The following is a 17,205-nucleotide window of genomic DNA, read 5'->3' as shown; positions in this document are numbered from 1 at the left end:
GGACCGCAAGAGAAATGTCGTGATCCCCTCCCAGGGTGCGCGCGCACGGCCTCTTGGGCCGTACGTTTGCCGAGGCGGTCTTCTTCCCCTTTTGGCGTTTCGTCCCTCGGTCCTCTTGGTGCTCTCGCTCAAAAAGAACCGCCCCAGCCCGGGTGTCTAGCTGCCGTCGGGTGTGCGAAGTTGAGTTTCCGTAGCTTTGAAGAGGGTCACCGGCCCCCCCGCGCCTCCCCCCGTGTTTCATCACCCCTCTTTGGCTTGCTTAAACGGCGACTCTCTGCACGTCCCACGGTCGACCGTTTTCCTCGCCTCTCTCACCCGGCAAGGCCGTGTTCCGTGTTACCAGATGGACCTGTCCCGGGACATCACCGTGATCTTGTCTTGGGTCTAGCCCACGGCTGATGTGGACAGGACGGCCGAAGGAGTAGGATTTTGAGTTCGGGAGGCAGCCGGGGCCTCTCGATTCGAGGGGAGGTAGAACGGTGCCGTCGTTCAGTAGAGAGACAATAGAAGCGTACCGGGAAGACCTGCCTTCCAGTAGTCGTCCGAGCTTCCTAGTTGGACGTAAAAAGGTTCAAATCGGAAAGCCGGCCCCGTGAAGGGCCCTGAATGTAACGGAGCAGAGCTATTCCAGCCCACCCCGAGAACTAACCAAACCGATCCGGGCCGGCGGCGTTGCTGATTCAACTCAGAAGCACCGCTCAGAGCTGATGGCTCTGCTTTCTCCCCGTCTCCTTTCACAAGTCTGATGGAATACGATTGGGCGGTAAAACCCGAATCGAATCGTGCAGAGCACCGGGGGAGAAAAGCTGGAAATTTGCAGAAATTATTTCCCGGCCTCCTTCGCCCGGGCTGCCCAGCCTATACTGTAAAGATTGTAAATTAAATAAAATGCGCATTCGGGCCCCGAACGTATTTTTGCTGGCTCCAGCTACCTCCGAGTGATTTCTAGCCAGATGCGCCTCATTTCCATCGATAAGATGAGCGGGTTCGCCGTCCGTGGCTTCTCGATTCCTTCGGGACTCTTTGCTGAGCTTCGTGTTCCTCTAATTTATCTTTTCCGACTGACGGTGACGCTAGGCTACTGGAAATTCTTTGCCTAGAATACAGAATATGCCCAGGGGGTAATGACATTGAGAAATGACCGATCCGGGAAGCGGTGAGGGTGTAGATTAAAAAAAAAATATATATATATATATAATAGGATTATCCATTATAATAACTATTTCTCTTTCAGGGACCCGTCATGCCGGGGAGTCATTCCGTTGAGAGATTTGTAATCGAAGAAAATCTTCACTGTATCATCAAATCCCACTGGAAGGAAAGGAAGACTTGGTAAGCAAAGCGTTTTAGGGCTCTCGCCAGAGCGATGGAAATGGAACTAGCATCAGTTAGAGGAATTGGTAATGTTGTTAGGAGAGGTGATTTTTACTCCCGTGCCCTGCTAATTAATGTCTCTGGGGCAAGTTCCTTATATTGTTACATTTCTCGAATCCCGTATCGGCAAGTTAACCGCTTAAGGATCCATAGAATGCCGGGTGCGTACGTCAGATGCGGGATTTCCTTCTCGGATATTTGCCTCCTACCTTCTCTTTTAACGAAGAGTGTTTTGAAAGGCTGGTGAATCGGCGTAATATTCTTTAATGTCCTTCTCGTCGTCCAAGCGACCCTTTAGGTGTTTGCCCCGGTTTTCGTGTATTCGTTCTCCCCGTCCTCGGTGAATACGTTTTGCTGTACCGAACGTGGATTCTAGTAAAATGGAGTGAGATAATTTTAAATGGGTCCAGAATACAGCAGGGTTTGGGATACGCTTTAATCTTTCCTGTGTGGCGGATTTCTTTTCTCGTCTCCCAGAGATCTGAATGTTCTCTCAAAGATTTTCCCACAGGGACCTGGGATGAAGAGGGCGGTTTAGGGAAAGCGATTGAAATAGATCATTTTTCCAAAAATTTTCCTTTATTCTAGATATTCACGGGGAGACCTCTGATTTAAGGTTTCGTTGATCCCGTTTTTTCCTTGCTTCCTGAAGTCAGTTACTGCTCGCTCTGTCGTCGTCAGATTGGGTATTTAAATCCTCGATTTATTTTGTATTTTTATTTCTTTTAACCCTAGTGCTGCGCAGCTAGTCAGCTATCCTGGAAAGAACAAGATTCCCTTGAACTACCACATAGTTGAGGTATGCGTTTTCTGAGGAGATGATCTCGCAAAGGCTTCCCTCCCCGATCATTTAAGGAGCGGGAGCTGCTGGCCGTCAGCTCTCCGACATCCAGAGCGCCGCACTGTTCAGAGTAACCACTCAGTAAATCCTCCCGAGTGGCTCCCCCCACCCAACTCCTCTGTATCGTCCACGCCCTTGGTTTCTCTCTCTCTCTCCATCCCGTTGCTGGCCTTCTGGTCCTCTCGCTAGCCAGGAAAAAGGAGAGGAACGGATTCGCCTCTTGTCGGTTGCGGTTCCGTTGCCGTGGGCCGGGAGCGCGTCTGCCGACTCGGTTAGACCGTACTCTCCTAGGCACTTCACCGCCGGGAACGCTCGGGAAGTGCGATCGGTCGGCTGATGGGTCGATCTGGGTCTGAGCACGGAGAAGTGGGATGGAGGGTCGAGGAATCATCTCAGTGTATTCGGGGTGACCGCTCTCGTGTACGACGACGATGGCGTTTGTTAAGCGCTCACTATGTGCCGAGCACTGTTCTACGCGCTGGGGGATACGAGGTCATCAGGTTGTCCCCCGTGGGGCTCACGGTCTCGATCCCCATTTTCCAGATGAGGTAAGTGAGGCCCCGAGAGGCGAAGTCACCTGCCCGGAGTCGCGCCGCTGCCAAGCGGCGGAGCCGGGACTCGAACCCCGGACTCCCCAGCCCGGGCTCTTGCCGCGGAGCCCCGCCGCCGGGGAGGAAAACAGTGACGTTTCCAACCGAAACGTCCGAAAGAGGGACGGCGCGTCACGCCGGAAGATCCTTGTAGACGGCGCAGGGTTAGATTTTAGAAGTATGAAGTGAGCTCTCACGGAAAACTCTTTATTTTTCAGGTGATATTCGCTGAGCTGTTTCAGCTTCCGGTTCCTCCTCACATCGATGTTATGTATACAACTCTTCTCATTGAACTGTGTAAACTTCAGCCCGGCTCTCTACCCCAAGTTGTATCCTCTTCCTCGATTTCAGTGTGTTTGGTCTCTGGGAATTCAGCCCTTGCCGGCTTTTCGTGGAGTCTCCTCCGAAATGTCTTGGTTCCCGACACCGCCGTGTCTCTTCAAAGAAAGAATCGACTGTCTCGTGGTGGATCTACCAATGGGAGGGTTGGGTGGTCTTCATCCAGGTCACCATTCATTCATTCATTCAATAGTATGTATTGAGCGCTTACTATGTGCAGAGCACTGTACTAAGCGCTTGGAATGTACAAATGGGCAACAGATAGAGACAGCCCCTGCCCTCTGACGGGTTTACAGTCTAATCATTGTACAGAGCAGAGAGGATAAGAAATGGAGACGTTTAGTCCTTTTGAAGCCAAGATAGTAATAATAATTTGGTATTTGTTAAGCGCTTAGTATGTACAGAGCACTGTTCTAAGCGCTGGGGTAGATAACAGGATAATCAGGTTGTCCCACGTGAGGCTCACAGTCTTCATCCCCATTTTACAGATGAGGTAACTGAGGCACAGAGAAGTTAAGTGACTTGCCCACAGTGACACAGCTGACAAGTGGCAGAGGCGGAATTCGAACCCATGACCTCTGACTCCCAAACCCGGGCTCTTTCCACTGAGCCACGCTGCTTCCCTAAAGCTTATATTACAGCTTAGCCGTATCAGTCGGGCTTCTTTGTTCTAAAGATCCCCAGGGAGAGAGATTCCCCCAACTCCGCAACTCATTCTGGTATGTCACGGTCGCTTTTCGGTCTCTGCCCAAGAATTCTGCTCGTGAAAAAATGCACATTTCCTCAAGGAGCCAGAAAACCCATTTCCGTCACGTCCCTTTCACTGTACGGTCAGGTCTAGACCGGGGGAGTCACGGTCCTGACGACTTAACGCGAAATCTTATTTTAGTCCGCGTGCCTCGACCGGGGCCGAGCGCTTGCCTGCGAATGTTCCTTCCAGCGGCGCCTCTGCGACGCGTAGGCAGAGCATCCGTTGCGGCAGAACTGAGAGAAGAGCGGGCCCTCGACGTTTGCGTATTTTTTATGGGGGGGTGCGGTCGGCTGGACCCGTCCTCGGGTCCCGCCCTCGACCCCGGGCTCCGCCCCGCCTCCCCCGGCGCTGGCGAGCCTCCCCGCCCTCCCGGACAGTGCTCTGCACATCGTAAGCGCTCAACGAATACTGTTGCCCGGAGGGGCCCGGGTGGCCGTGGCTTGTGGGAGTCTCTTTCCGAGCCGTCAAGCGCGGGCGATACATTCAGCTTCTCCTCACTTGCGGCGAATCTCCCGTGAATCGCGAGAGCTGGAAACCGCCGTTCCTCTTTCGTAGCGACCCCACTTTCCGGGGAAAAAGTAATTGGGTCCCCAGCGGCTCCAGCCCCACGTCAATCTTTGGGCACTTGGCTAGACCAGCCCCACAGCCCTTTATCTGCTGTTTCCCCCGCTCTGTAGTGCCTTTTAATGTCTCCCCCTCCGCCCCCCGACTAGACTCTGAGATCCTTGAGGGCGGGAGTTGTGTCTACCAAGCGCTTGGTAGAGCGTTCTTCACGTGGCAAGCGCTCGATTCTGTCGATCGGTGCCTTCCACGCACCTACGGCATCCCTCCCGGATCCCTACGTCGCACCTACGGCATCCCTCCCGGACACGCGTCACACCCATAAATAAGCATCGGCACCACGGCGTAAAATAGACCCTCCCCCTAAAGACACGTCTACGCGCCCACGTCCGTGGGCTCGGCTCCCGTCCTTGAACGACCAGACAGACCTCCGCCTCTGCACGTGGTCGTAATTGTGTTTAAGCGCTTACGATGGGCTCAGCGCCGGGGCAGATAGAAGGTAATCGGGTTGGACCCGATCCCTGTCCCACGTCGGGCCCCCTGGCTCCATCCCCGTTCCCAGATGAGGTAGCTGAGGCAGGGAGAAGGGAAGGGACTTGGCCCGGGGTCGCCCGGCAGGCGAGCGGCGGAACCCGGGTCCCTCTGACTCCCCGGCCCTTCCTCCGTCCATGAAGCCGCGGCGCTTCTCGTCTGTGCGGGGGCCCAGGTGCCCCTCCCGACGAAGACCTCAAGTTGGAAGACGTGCCTCGAGAAGGGCGCGCAGGATAGACGCATCAAGACTGGGTCGTCCCCCCCCCCCCCCCTTTTTTCCTCTCTTCTGTTCCCATCATCCGGAAGAGGTGAGGGAGGAGATGCACCTGTCAATATTTTCCTTAACTATAAATTCGCAGCTGGCCCAAGCAACTGAAATGTTGTACATGCGTTTGGATACGATGAACACCACGTGCATAGACCGGTAATCGTGGCGTGAAAAATGTTTGCGTGTGTCTTTCTGCTTGTCCTTTTCGGCAGTAGTCACCACTTCTCTGCGGCTTAGATGATGCTTTGAGTACAAAATGGCGGTAGAGACGGTTCGGCTTTTTCTCTTTCATTAAAAGGATCAGACCGATGGGAAGAGAGGTGTCAAAATAAGGATGCATTCTCATCCCCTCCCCGTTTCTCCCTTCAGTCCCTTTTTGCACTTACTGATGATACTTCCCCCCCCTTTTTTGTGTTTTGTTCCTGCGGCTTTCATCCTCTTTGCCTCCTTCCCTTGCGTTTTTCTTGTCTTAGCGGTTTCCTTCCGCCCTTTTCCTCTGGGGTATCTTTCTCTCGTCCTGCTTCCACGTGAAGTGGTGTGTACTTTGTAGTAAATATGAAATGCGGTCTGAATCGATGCCCGCTTACACCCGCTAAAGTACCGTCGCTCTTCTAAAGACAGAATCAGATAAAAGAGATTGATTTGGTGTAACCTATTGTGTGGCCTAATTGTGTCTTTCTAAATTTTAGACTTTTTTGCTTCCTCCCCCAGACTGTAATGAGCTTGTGGCAGGGAATGTGTCTACCACCTCTGTTGTTTTGTACTCTCCCAAGTGCTTAGCGCAGGTCCTCTCCACAGAGTAAGCGCTCAGTGAGTACAGTTGATTCCTTAGTTTATTGTTCTCTCTTGTAACTGAGGACTGTAAGCACTTGTATCTAAGTGCTTAGTATGTACCCAGCCTGGACTTAAGCAATGGGGCAGGTACAGAAAAGGCATAAAACCTTACAAGCACTTCACCCACTCGGTCTGAATTTTCAGGCGACGTTGACGTAATTGCCCCGATGTCATCAATATCCTTGTTTGCCGGTGTGTGTGTTTAGAAAAATGGCCGTGGATTGCTTCCCTACCGCTCTTCCTCTGTTTCCAAGTTTGTGTAGCTAAAACGAAGGTTTCTGCGGAGTAGTCCTTGCCCTTTTCCATTGCTCAAATCTTCCATCTCCTTAAAAAAAAAAAAAAAAACGCTCAGGAAGGCATCCCCTCAAATAATAATAATAATAATAATGTTGGTATTTGTTAAGCGCTTACTATGTGCCGAGCACTGTTCTAAGCGCTGGGGTAGACACAGGGGAATCAGGTTGTCCCACGTGGGGCTCACAGTCTTAATCCCCATTTACAGATGAGGGAACTGAGGCACAGAGAAGTTAAGTGACTTGCCCACAGTCACACAGCTGACAAGTGGCAGAGCTGGGATTCGAACTCATGAGCCCTGACTCCAAAGCCCGTGCTCTTTTCCACTGCGCCACGCTGCTTCCCCAGCGTGGAATTGGGGATTATTTCCCCAAATATCGATCGTGGGTTGGTTGACCGTTATATAAGGGGGCCCCTCGTGCCGGTAAAATTCCAGCGGTAAGGGGACAGGCACGTGAATTATTCAGTTCACCTGAATCGAAGCCATGGTTTTCAGCAATACCCAGGGAGGGCCTCCTTTTACGAGGCAGGGTTTCAACTGGTTAACTGAGGTCGTCCTCAACGCCGACTCTATCTTTGAGCCCAGATGATTGAGAGTGTAAATTTAGGGAGCCGTCTTGGAACGGGAGGGATTTGAGGAGAGAGAGGAGTCGATGGTTTGGGGTTCTAGGGGCGGGGACGGGTCTAGATCAGTTGTTTTTGCAGGGGGGAGCAAGAAACGGAGGAAATGGGACAATTCGGCGAAAGCGCGGGGGGGATTGATGTTGCTGTTAGACGAGGAGGCGGTTATAGCGATATCTGTCTATAATACATTCCTACGTAATAAGCTTCCTAATGCGTGGACATCGGGTTGACTGTTGTTTTGGCTTCTGGGCTAATTGTGTAAATTGCGTCGCTTGGTTTTCAGATTCATCAATTGGTTTTCTCACCACCTGAGCAACTTTCAGTTCCGCTGGAGCTGGGAAGACTGGTGAGTGTTTCCGCAACCCTCTTTGTGAGTCTCCTCTAGCCCAAAAGTGCTGATGACCTCAGAGGTATTAAAAGAACGAATGTGCGTTGTTGACAGCGTTTGCCACGTCTCTCGGAACGGTTTTACGGTTTACTGACCGTTCGAATCGACTGACCGGCGTGTCGGGGCCGGGTGAGAGAAGAAAAAGGGGCCAACTATTAAAACGTTCTGAACGCTCTCTATAGGTCAGATTGTCTTGCTCAGGATCTCGAAAATCCGAAGCCAAAGTTCGTCAGAGAAGTATTGGAAAAATGTATGAGGTGAGTGTCGCTGCGGGTTTCTCCGTGCCGTTTTGAGGTCTGGAAGCTGTTAAGTGGGATTCTTTATCTCCGGGAAGTGGATCAGACATTACCGTGCTGTGATGGGAATTTCCAAACTAAATACTTAAGGCGGGCACTTTTTAGGAAGCGTCCTTTAAAACGGAGTGCCTTAGGTGGAAAGGAAAATGCCTGGTTTTTGCACTGGATTGAACCCGTTAGAGAGGCTATCCCGTGAAGTTAGTCGTGGATTTTTTTTTTTTTTTTAAGATTCGGTACGCTAAGGGCTCGGTGTAAAATGGTGCTTCACCACTGTACCGGACAAGATGCCCACTCCGTGTTTCCTATTTAAAAATGTGTTTGGAAACTGTCCTTCACTAATTTGCTGTCCGACTCGGGGAAAAAAGAATTCCTCTGTAGATGGCACGGAGTAATTCCAGCGCACGGCAGACTCATCCGGGCGGATGGACTGCCGGAATACCAGGCTTGTTGAGAATTCAGTAGAACCACTGCCAGTGGGCACGAGGTGAAGGGAGCGGAGGGGTTCCACGTAACGTACTGCCGTCGGTCCGTTTGGTTTGTAGCTTGGGACGGAGCAGCGGGATATAAAACTCTTAACGGCGGCAGAACGCGGTCGCGCTTTGCGTACCCTGGTTTTCGAGGATTGTTAGACGGCTCTCGCGGTCGCTCCCCGTTTTAAATATCAGATTCTCAGCGTCGCTTTTCGTTCGTAACATATATGACGTTGATGTCTCGATGGTGCATTCAGAGGAAACAATCGGAAATGGAACCATTCTCCTAATGCTACTTTTTCTGTGGTGTCGTAGGCTCTCCTACCATCAGCGCATATTAGACATTGTTCCGTCTACATTTTCTACTCTGAGTCCTGCAAACCCAACCTGCATTTACAAATATGGAGACGAGAGTAGCAGTGAGTACACCCTTTAATAATAAGATCGGATTTCAACTGATTACTTGGAACCCAAAAACCTCCTATCTACTCACCAGGGTCACTTTTTTAGATTTCATTTTGTCACTCGGTCCATATCCCCCCCCCCCCCCCCCCCCCCGTCGTTTTGATACCTTACCCGGTTTTTCCGAACCGTGAGGGTCTTCCTCGAAATGGCCACGTAAACCCCTCAGTCTCGGATGAGGCCATTGGCTGGGTAAATGAGTCCGTCGTGGTCTTTTCTTTGATTAGGATGGACATTTATTCAGCTCTCAGTATATATACACACCGTGTGACTTATTAAATGCTATTCAGCTCTTAACGGTGCCTGTCCTTTACTCATTTTCGGTGCCTCCCGTGAGGCGAGTAGTCCTGCCCTTTTCCCTTCCCGTCTTCCCTCTAGGTCCTCTAGACCCGTAAGCCCACCGTGGGCGGGGACCGTGTTTACGAGCTCTGTTGTACCGCACTCTCCCAAGTGCTTAATGCACCTCTCCGCGCGCACAGTGAGCGCTCGGGATATACCGATGATTGATTGATTCATTCCTCTTCCTCCCGTCTTGTGTTCCTCTTCTGTTGGCCCGTCTGCTCTCCCTCTTTCCTTCGACCCGCCTAATGATTGTGGTGATGGTCACAGAGCTTACCGAGTGCCACACGCCCTTCGGAGCACTAGGGTCCTCAGCAAAGGCAGTCGCCGTGGATCCCGTTCCCCGTGGGGCTCGCGGTCCCGATCCCCGTTTTGCAGACGAGGTCACTGAGAAGCGAAGCGACTAGCCCGAGGTCGCGGAGCCGGGAATAGAACCCGGGTCTCCCTGGTCCCCGGGCCCCTGGTCTTCCCACTAGGCCACGCCGCGTCTCTCCTCCTCCCTCCCCGTCTCGGTATCTCGTCTCTACTTCCGCAGTATGGAAGTGCTTCTTCCACTCACCGTTCTGTCGCCGTCCTGGTCTTCCTTTATCACGTTCTTTGGTCGTCTTGTCATTTTCTGGGGGCCCGTCTCCTCACTGTGACTTCTCCTTTGTCCCCCCCCGTCACTGCCTGCATGTGACCCTCTTGCCTGTCCTTGCCACCGTTTATCCTTTCTCCCTATCAAGGCTCCCTTACCCCCTTTGCCTGCCTGCCTCGGGGCTCAGATAACTCTCCTTGTTCCTTTTCACCCTCTCCCCCCCCCCCCCATCTCACATATCTCTCTCCCTCTCAGTAACGATGTTGGTATCCGTTAAGCGCTTACTATGTGCGGGGCACCGTTCTAAGCGCTGGGGGAGATACAGGGTCATCCGGTCGTCCCACATGAGGCTCACAGTCTTCATCCCCATTTGACAGAGGAGGGAACTGAGGCCCGGCGAAGTGACCTGCCCACAGGCCGAGCCGGGATTCGAACCCGTGACCTCCAACTCCCGAGCCCGGGCTCTTTCCACTGAGCCACGATATGTCAGGACTTCATTTTCGTTGCTTCTGGCCCGCCCCCAGCCCCGTCTCCTCGTCCCTCTCAGGCCTCCAGATGTTGCTTGGAACCGATTTCTGTGAACGTCTCTCGAACTCATGTTTTCTTTTGTGTTTTTTTTTTTTCTCCCCCCGGCCCGTGATTAGATTCTCTCCCTGGTCATTCTGTCGCCCTCTGTTTAGCCGTTGCCTTTAAAAGCAAGGCGACTAACGATGAAATCTTCAGCATTTTAAAAGACGTGCCGAATCCCAATCAGGATGATGATGATGGTAAGGAATTCTCCTAATTAGAAGAGAAGAATGCTTGAGATTGGGCTCTTTAGGTGAGCAGACGCCTTTTCACGGTTTTCAAGGATGCAGCGTGCATTCTGCTAACGCTTCGACTAGGCCTAGCGGTTCCCATCTGTCCCCTCGTCTGTCCCGTGGCATCTCTAGAGTAGGGCCGAATAAAACAGCGTCGCGGGTATCCGGCGCGCTACCCCACGTAGAGACTCTCGTGACGCACGGCTTCCTCCTCGAAACCCTGAGCGCTTCAGTTAGGTGAAGGAGTTGGTTGCGTGGAAAGAGCAGGCGGCTCGGGGGGCGGGCGCTGATGCGAGATCTGTGCCCTTGGGGAAATGGCCGGTATCGAGGATCTGGAAATCCGGGGCCGAAAGGATCGGTACGGGTGAGGTTGCCGACTTGGGACCGAGGATTTCGACGCTAGCCGGTTCTTCCGAAAGAGGACCGCTTCTCCGCTCACTTTCCTCACGTTGGTGTTCGGTACGAGGGTTAGATGTGGTCGGCGAGGTGACCCGGGCCATCGCCGGCCGAAGCGTAGGGCTTTTCGTGGGTCTCCGGGCCTTGGAAATGCGGGATGTACTTACCCTTTTGCCGTGTGACATTTTTCAGATGAAGGATTCAGCTTTAACCCCTTGAAAATCGAGGTCTTTGTACAGACTCTGCTTCACTTGGCAGCCAAGTCCTTCAGCCATTCCTTCAGTGCTCTTGCAAAGTAAGTTCAAGAAATCTCTTGGGCGTGACCAGCTTTCGCTTTCTCGTTGCACGGGGTCGGGGTTACGGGCGTCGAGGGGCCCCCTGCTTCTGTCCCCTCCAGGTTAACGTGCAGTCTGAGGTCGTGAAGGGGTCTGGGCTTGCCCGCTAGGTGCGTAAACTGGTGTGGCTGATTTTCAGGAGCCGTGAGGGTGCTTCCCCGTTCCCACGTACAGGTTCCAGAACGGGATCGTGTGGGTTATCTCCCCGTGGGCCAGAGAGGCCCGGCGTCTGCCGTGCCGGCGGCATTCTCAAAGTTGCAGAACCCCGCCGTGCGGCGCTTCGAAAATCAGCGCCGCTCGCCCGTCACCTCTTGGTAAAAGGGTGAGGAGGGCAGGGCCGCCACTGAAGATGCCACGAGGGGGTGCGTTAAACGATTGCGGGCCTGCTGAAGACACCCATACTGGTCTCAGTTTAGATAGACGCCGGAGGTTAGTCCCCGGCGGTGCTTCCCGTTCGTGGAAAGTGTTTGCCGATCACCGCTGTAAGGTTTCCTCCCTTGCTCCAACCCCTTTTTCACTAGGTTGCTGTTGACTGCAGCTGGCCCAAACAAGCGAAATCCCCGGTCGCCAAACAGGTGACTTTGATCTTCGGGAACGTTGCCCTCAAGCACCTAGGACAACTGAAGTTAAGCGTGTAGCGACTTTATTAATATATAGCAGTTCGTACACGCCGAGAAAGTAATAATCTTCCTTCCAGTTGCAGCCCCCTCCCGTGGCACCGACCGCAGCGCCCCGAAATCTGAAAAGCCTAGTAGTTGTCGAGACAAGCCAGATTTTTTGGGCCGATGGCTTCGGGAGGAGAGTCCTCATTTGCCTTAAGCAGGCTTAAGCAGGATGCCTTCCGTATTTTTCCTGCTTGCTGGAGGAGTTAACCTAAAATTATTTACTTAACCATGGGGGTGGCATTTTGGGCATCGTACATTTCGGCTCCCCCCCCCCCCCCCCCCGGTACCCAGGCGTCAGCAGCGAAGTAGTCCCGGAATCGATCGGGACGTAGCAGAGAGTAGTCCGGACGTGTCGGGAGGGATTAGCCGAATAAAAAGACCGGGAAATTAAAATGCACACGAGTGCCAAGGCCGAGCTTTTGGAGGCTGCGGACAGGGTGGTCTAAATCAGGAAAGGCTTCCCGGAGGAGGTGGGTCCCGAGGAGGGGGAGAGCGGCGGGTTGGCCGATCTGGGGACCAGAGGGAGCGGGGAGGAGCTTCGGGCCGGCGGAGCAGGGGGTGTGTGATCTGCAGCGGAGCCAGCGTGTGGCACGAGGAAGTCTGGTGGAGAGCCGCGAAGCCAACGGGGAGGGGGTTCGGGCTTGGCGCAGAGAGAACTGGGCAGTGGCCGGATATCTGGGGGGAGTGGAGAGGCGCACGCTGAGGGAAAACGGCCGGGACGGCGGAGGGAGGCCCGGAGGGCCCGGGGTGGGAGGCGGGGAGACTTGCACGGAGGCCGCCGGAGGAGGCGAAACTGTGAGCGGACAAGAGGGGGAAGCGCCTGGGTGGAGAAGAAGGGGGTGAACCGGTGGAAACCCGCGAGATTCAGCAGTCGGGCGGACGGGGAGAGCCAAAGGCACGAGTTAATGATGGGACCGAAGGGGCCGGCTCCTGGGCCGGGGCAGGTGGCGACGACCGGGGCGCGAAGGCCTCGGAAGGGGAGAATTGGGTGAAAACTGCATCATGTTCTAATTATCCAGCGAATGCGCGGTCGTGGTTTGAACCCGTCGGTCCCCCTTCCGAAGAAGCTACCTACAGAAGTCTCTTCGGTTCGCATGCTCGCTGTCAAATCCCCCCGAAAACGGTCTGCTCAGTTAACCGGATGGGGTTAATTTTAGGGCGTCCGTCGAGCGGTGATGCCCAGAACGAGCCGTCGATAGGAGCGGTGTGGAAGAGCCCGGGCCTGGGAGTCGGGACGTGGGTTGGTTCCCGTCGCGGCTCCGCCGCGACTACTAAAGACACCCTAAAATTTACATACTTTTACTTATATATATATATACATATATACATATATAATCTCAGCACCACCATCAAAATGTGTTTAACCCTAAAATTTACATTTATATATATATATATATATATTTATATATGTATAATCTCGGCGCCACCCTAAATACAACCATCACAATGTGTTTAGCCAACTAAACGTTGTTAGTTTTAGGTTGATTTTACTGTCAGAGACTCGCCTGATGGTCGTCATCACCTTTTCCCTAAGATGCACCCCGAGGGCGTGGCGCCGGGTGCATCCTGCGCGTCCAATTTCCGTCGCGCGAAAGAGGTGCTCTGCCACCCCTTACGCGGCCACTAACTGATATCTGTATTTATTACAAGGTTTCACGAAGTCTTCAAAACCCTTGCTGAAAGCGATGAGGGAAAATTGCATGTTCTCAGAGTTATGTTTGAGGTCTGGAGGAATCATCCACAGGTAAGATCGCTCTCAGAAGTCTCAGGGCTCTAGATGTGGCGTCTCTTTCCGGACCGTTGATTTAAATACCCGCACGGGCTCGGGCCCTGCGCGGTAGGCGCTGCCTGTAGATTTCCCCAGTGGTCAGGGCTGTGGAACTTGTAGTGTGAAGCTCCCGAGGAGCAGCGCCGGCGTCTTTTGATTGTCCTGTTCAGCCTGTAGTGCCTTGCTATATTTCAGTGTGACAGAGGGACCTCAAGGATGTTCGGATCCCGGCAGCCATGCGCGGAACAGGAGTTACGGGCGGACCGCCGTGCGCTACGTTCCCAACCCTCACACTGACCGCTTCCGCTGTGTCCAAAGCGGCCTCCGAACGGCCGCGGTAGCCGCGGGCTCGTCGGCCCGAGACCGAGGGCCTCGGCTGGAGAAGCTCCGCGGCCCCGCCGGGAGACCCGGGCCGCCCCCCTCGAGATGAACCGTGGCGACGGGCCCTTCCCCTCCGCGCCTGGACGTGACCGGGTGAAGTGGCCAGGAGCCGAGTGACCCAGAGATGAAAAGCCTCCCCGCGGCGAAGCGCCTACTGCCCGAACGGCACCCCGGGGCACCCCACAACTCGGGAGCGAGGCGTAGGGCCGCGGCCCAGAAGAGGCCGCCGGAGCCGTCCGGCCTTCCTTCAGGCCTGAGACCCGGCCTCCCCGCCGAGGCCGTAACTATTCCAGCAGCGGCGCCGAAGCCGGGCGGAGGGCACGTGGAGGCGTGCAGAGAAGAGAGGGCAGTGGGAGATGCCCAGGAGACCGCTCTGTGGCGAGAAGAGGCGGAGAACCCCAGAGCAGGGAGGACTGGGGGACCGCTTTCCGGATCGGGTACAAAAAACTCAGCCGCGCACGGCTCCCAGGGGATAAGTTGGAAGTCGGCGCGGCGCGCTGCGGTCAGGAAAGGCGAGGCGCCGAGGCCGAAAGAGCGCCGGGTCCCTCTAACACCAGGCGTGTGGGAACTCCAAGGGGCAGCCCCTCCGTGGCCGCGGGCCCCGGCTCGGCCCCTCTCGGCCCCACGCGTGCGCTCGGGGGATTCGCGCTTGTCGGCAGCGGGTAGAACGATAGCGCGGCGTGCCCCTCCGCCGGCGTTAACTAATACCGTCCGGGGAGGTAAGTACACACCTGGTTCTCCTGTAACGCGGGGCTTTGTGGTCGCAAAACCTCGCGTTGAGGAAAACTCGCGCACACGCCCCCCCCGGACTTTCTTCCGACCGCGTCCCACAGCGGGGCGCACGGCGTCGGAAGAACGTTTCCCCGGTTCCCTTCCCTAACGGCCAGGTGTCGGGGCGAAAGGGGAACCGGCGAATGGAGTTTCTCACGCCCTCCGCTGACGCTCGGACGTAACTCCCCGGGCGACGTGCGTGCGTCTATAAATCTGTATCTACGGATGTAGATATAGATGTATAAACGGCGTCCCGGGGGTCTCCGGCATCACGCCAGACCTCGTCCAGCAGCCAGAGACAGCCAGATTCCAGAGAACGCCCTCTCTGGCTCGCGTTCCAAGGTGACTGTGACACGTCGTGATGCTAAAGGTTGCCCCCCCTCCCCCGCCCCTTCCTCTGCCCTCACTCAGCCAGAAGGAGCCCCCGAGGGGCGCTCGGAAGAGGGCCCGGCTGCCCGAAGTTACCCCCGGACCCTCCGAAGACGCGGGGCGCGTCCCTTCGCGGGACGGGGTGACCGTAGGGGCTCCTCCCCAAGCGAGCCGCCCTCCCCCGGTGGCCCCTCGGACGGCCGCTCGGCTTCCGCGGTCGCATTCCCCTTCCGGCGAGCGGGATGGTGAAGAGTAGAGCCGGCCGGCGCGCTTCCCGAGACCGAGGCCGTCGGCTCGGCCGGAGGCGATCGCACGCTTCTCTCCCATCTCGGTAACGGGTCCCTCCGGAACTCGGGTCCCACCCCTCTGTCCACTGCCAAATGGATGACCGTGACCAGGTTAGTATGGAGGCCGGTTTTTTCGCTTTTTAAAAACGTGCACCTGAAGGGTGACGTGGCTTTCAGAAGCGGGGCGGCGGGGGCGCGGGGAGAGGCTCTTGACCGTTCCGTCTCTCTCCGGGTCCCTCCTTAGCTTTCTTGGAGGGGTCCTGGAGTCGGTCAGCTTGAGGTCAGCCCACTTCGGTTCGCTACACCCTGGAGCTTGGGTCCCGCACGGAGGCGCTCTGGCCCCGCGGCTTAAAGGTCTCCGGAGGGGAGGTCCCGATCGGCGCGATCCCGTTCCGGCGGCCGCCCTTTGCCTCCCGTCCCGCAGTTTCGGAGGGGGGCTCCCCTCGGCCCAAGCCCTCCGCCGCGTTCTCCTCGGTTTAGCTAGCCGGAGTTCGGCCGGTAACGGCCGGGCGCCTGATGCGGGGTATCTTGGCGGTAGAGTCGCCGTCCCTCCTGCGCTCCTCTTGAGCTCGCAGACGCCTGCTTCTGTAAAACTCCAGAGGGTTTCCCGGGGAACGGCAGAGTCGCCTCCCTGTTGGTCCCGTGCCGATTTTTAAGAGTCGCCTTAGCTGGGATGGGAATCTCCCTGCTCCCGGACTTTTGGGACGGCGGCGGGGGCCCGGCCTGGCTTTAACACCGATCCTCGGTCTCTAGCGACCGCCACGCAACGTAGACCCCTTGTCCCGTGGGAAAGCCGTTGCCCGCGCGGATTTCCCACTCCCCTGCCCCCTGCCCCACCTCAGGAGCCGGCACGGTTCCGACCCGCGGTCCGAGTGTGGGGAGGAGGGAGAAGCGTGCGGAGTTCGCTGTTTGTGGTCATGTTGGACTCTCCCGAGCGCTCAGCGGGGTGCTCCGCGCGCACCAAGTGCTCGACAGACGCGACGGAGGGACACCGAACGGGCCGGTAGCGAGACCCGAGGGTCCGGCCCCCTCTCGGCGGAGGCGCGGCAGCCGCCCTTTTTCTCCTGCGCCGCCGTCGAGGGCGCCCGTCGTCGCCGCTCCGACGGCCCCGCTGTGGTGGTTGGTGCCTCGCGTTCGGTGCCGGAGTTAATCTCAGACCCCAGGCGCCCCTTCTCTCTTCTCAGATGATCGCCGTACTGGTGGATAAGATGATCCGGACTCAGATAGTCGACTGCGCCGCGGTCGCCAACTGGATCTTCTCCTCGGAGCTCTCGCGCGATTTCACAAGGTGACTGAGATCGTGGCTCCGCGCGCGGCGTCCCCCGCCGCAGTCGGGGGAGGTCGGGGCGGGACGGAAGCGGCGGCCGACAGTTTTCTCTCCGGAGAGGGGCGGCGGCCGCGGGTGGGCGGAGAGCGTCCGAAAGGGCAGCCGGCCGGTGCTCTGCCCCTGGGAAATAGGTCGCCGGGAGGGCTGCCCTTTGGAAGAGGACAGCGGTGGCTCCTCCGGAAAGTAGGGATTCTGTCACGTTTGGACTGCGAAATGGGGGGTTGGGGGTGTCCCCCTCCACGAGCTCGTACCCGCCCCGGCGCTCAGGCGACGTTGCCTGGCACGTAGTAAGCGCCTGCCAGATATCGTTAGCGTTACGTCATCGTCGCGTCCGCGGCAACCCCGCCGTGAGGCCAGACGGTGCGGTCGTTGGTTGGCTGCCTCCGAAGGTAAATCCTTCCGCTTGTCACCCGGACTTTTATTTTCCGTTGGGAAAAAGAGGGGCCGTTGAGTAGCACCCTCGGCACGGCGCTCCGCTCCCCCCCCCCCCCCCCCCCGCCCCAACCGCTCCAGAAGCCCATTGGATTCCAAGCAATAAGCCGTTCTGTTGCCGAATTGTCCGTTCCA

The 17,205-nt window shown here is 56.1% G+C and overlaps 1 protein-coding gene across 1 annotated transcript in view; it reads left to right on the top strand.

Annotated features, from left to right (window-relative positions):
- NCBP1 (nuclear cap binding protein subunit 1) overlaps nucleotides 1-17,205 on the top strand; it is a 39,119-nt gene that overhangs the window by 20,391 nt on the left and 1,523 nt on the right. Inside the window, exons 9-19 of the mRNA XM_029055208.2 lie at nucleotides 1,235-1,332; nucleotides 2,110-2,173; nucleotides 3,024-3,134; nucleotides 5,347-5,411; nucleotides 7,291-7,353; nucleotides 7,578-7,652; nucleotides 8,477-8,580; nucleotides 10,184-10,306; nucleotides 10,928-11,030; nucleotides 13,386-13,479; nucleotides 16,496-16,599. Coding sequence (XP_028911041.1) covers nucleotides 1,235-1,332; nucleotides 2,110-2,173; nucleotides 3,024-3,134; nucleotides 5,347-5,411; nucleotides 7,291-7,353; nucleotides 7,578-7,652; nucleotides 8,477-8,580; nucleotides 10,184-10,306; nucleotides 10,928-11,030; nucleotides 13,386-13,479; nucleotides 16,496-16,599 — 1,004 coding nt within the window. The remainder of the gene's footprint in view (nucleotides 1-1,234; nucleotides 1,333-2,109; nucleotides 2,174-3,023; nucleotides 3,135-5,346; nucleotides 5,412-7,290; nucleotides 7,354-7,577; nucleotides 7,653-8,476; nucleotides 8,581-10,183; nucleotides 10,307-10,927; nucleotides 11,031-13,385; nucleotides 13,480-16,495; nucleotides 16,600-17,205) is intronic.

Source organism: Ornithorhynchus anatinus, chromosome X5, assembly GCF_004115215.2.
Source record: "Ornithorhynchus anatinus isolate Pmale09 chromosome X5, mOrnAna1.pri.v4, whole genome shotgun sequence".
Taxonomy (NCBI): domain Eukaryota; kingdom Metazoa; phylum Chordata; class Mammalia; order Monotremata; family Ornithorhynchidae; genus Ornithorhynchus; species Ornithorhynchus anatinus.
Note: the sequence above shows the minus strand (reverse complement) of the source record. Positions and strands in the feature narration are given on the sequence as shown.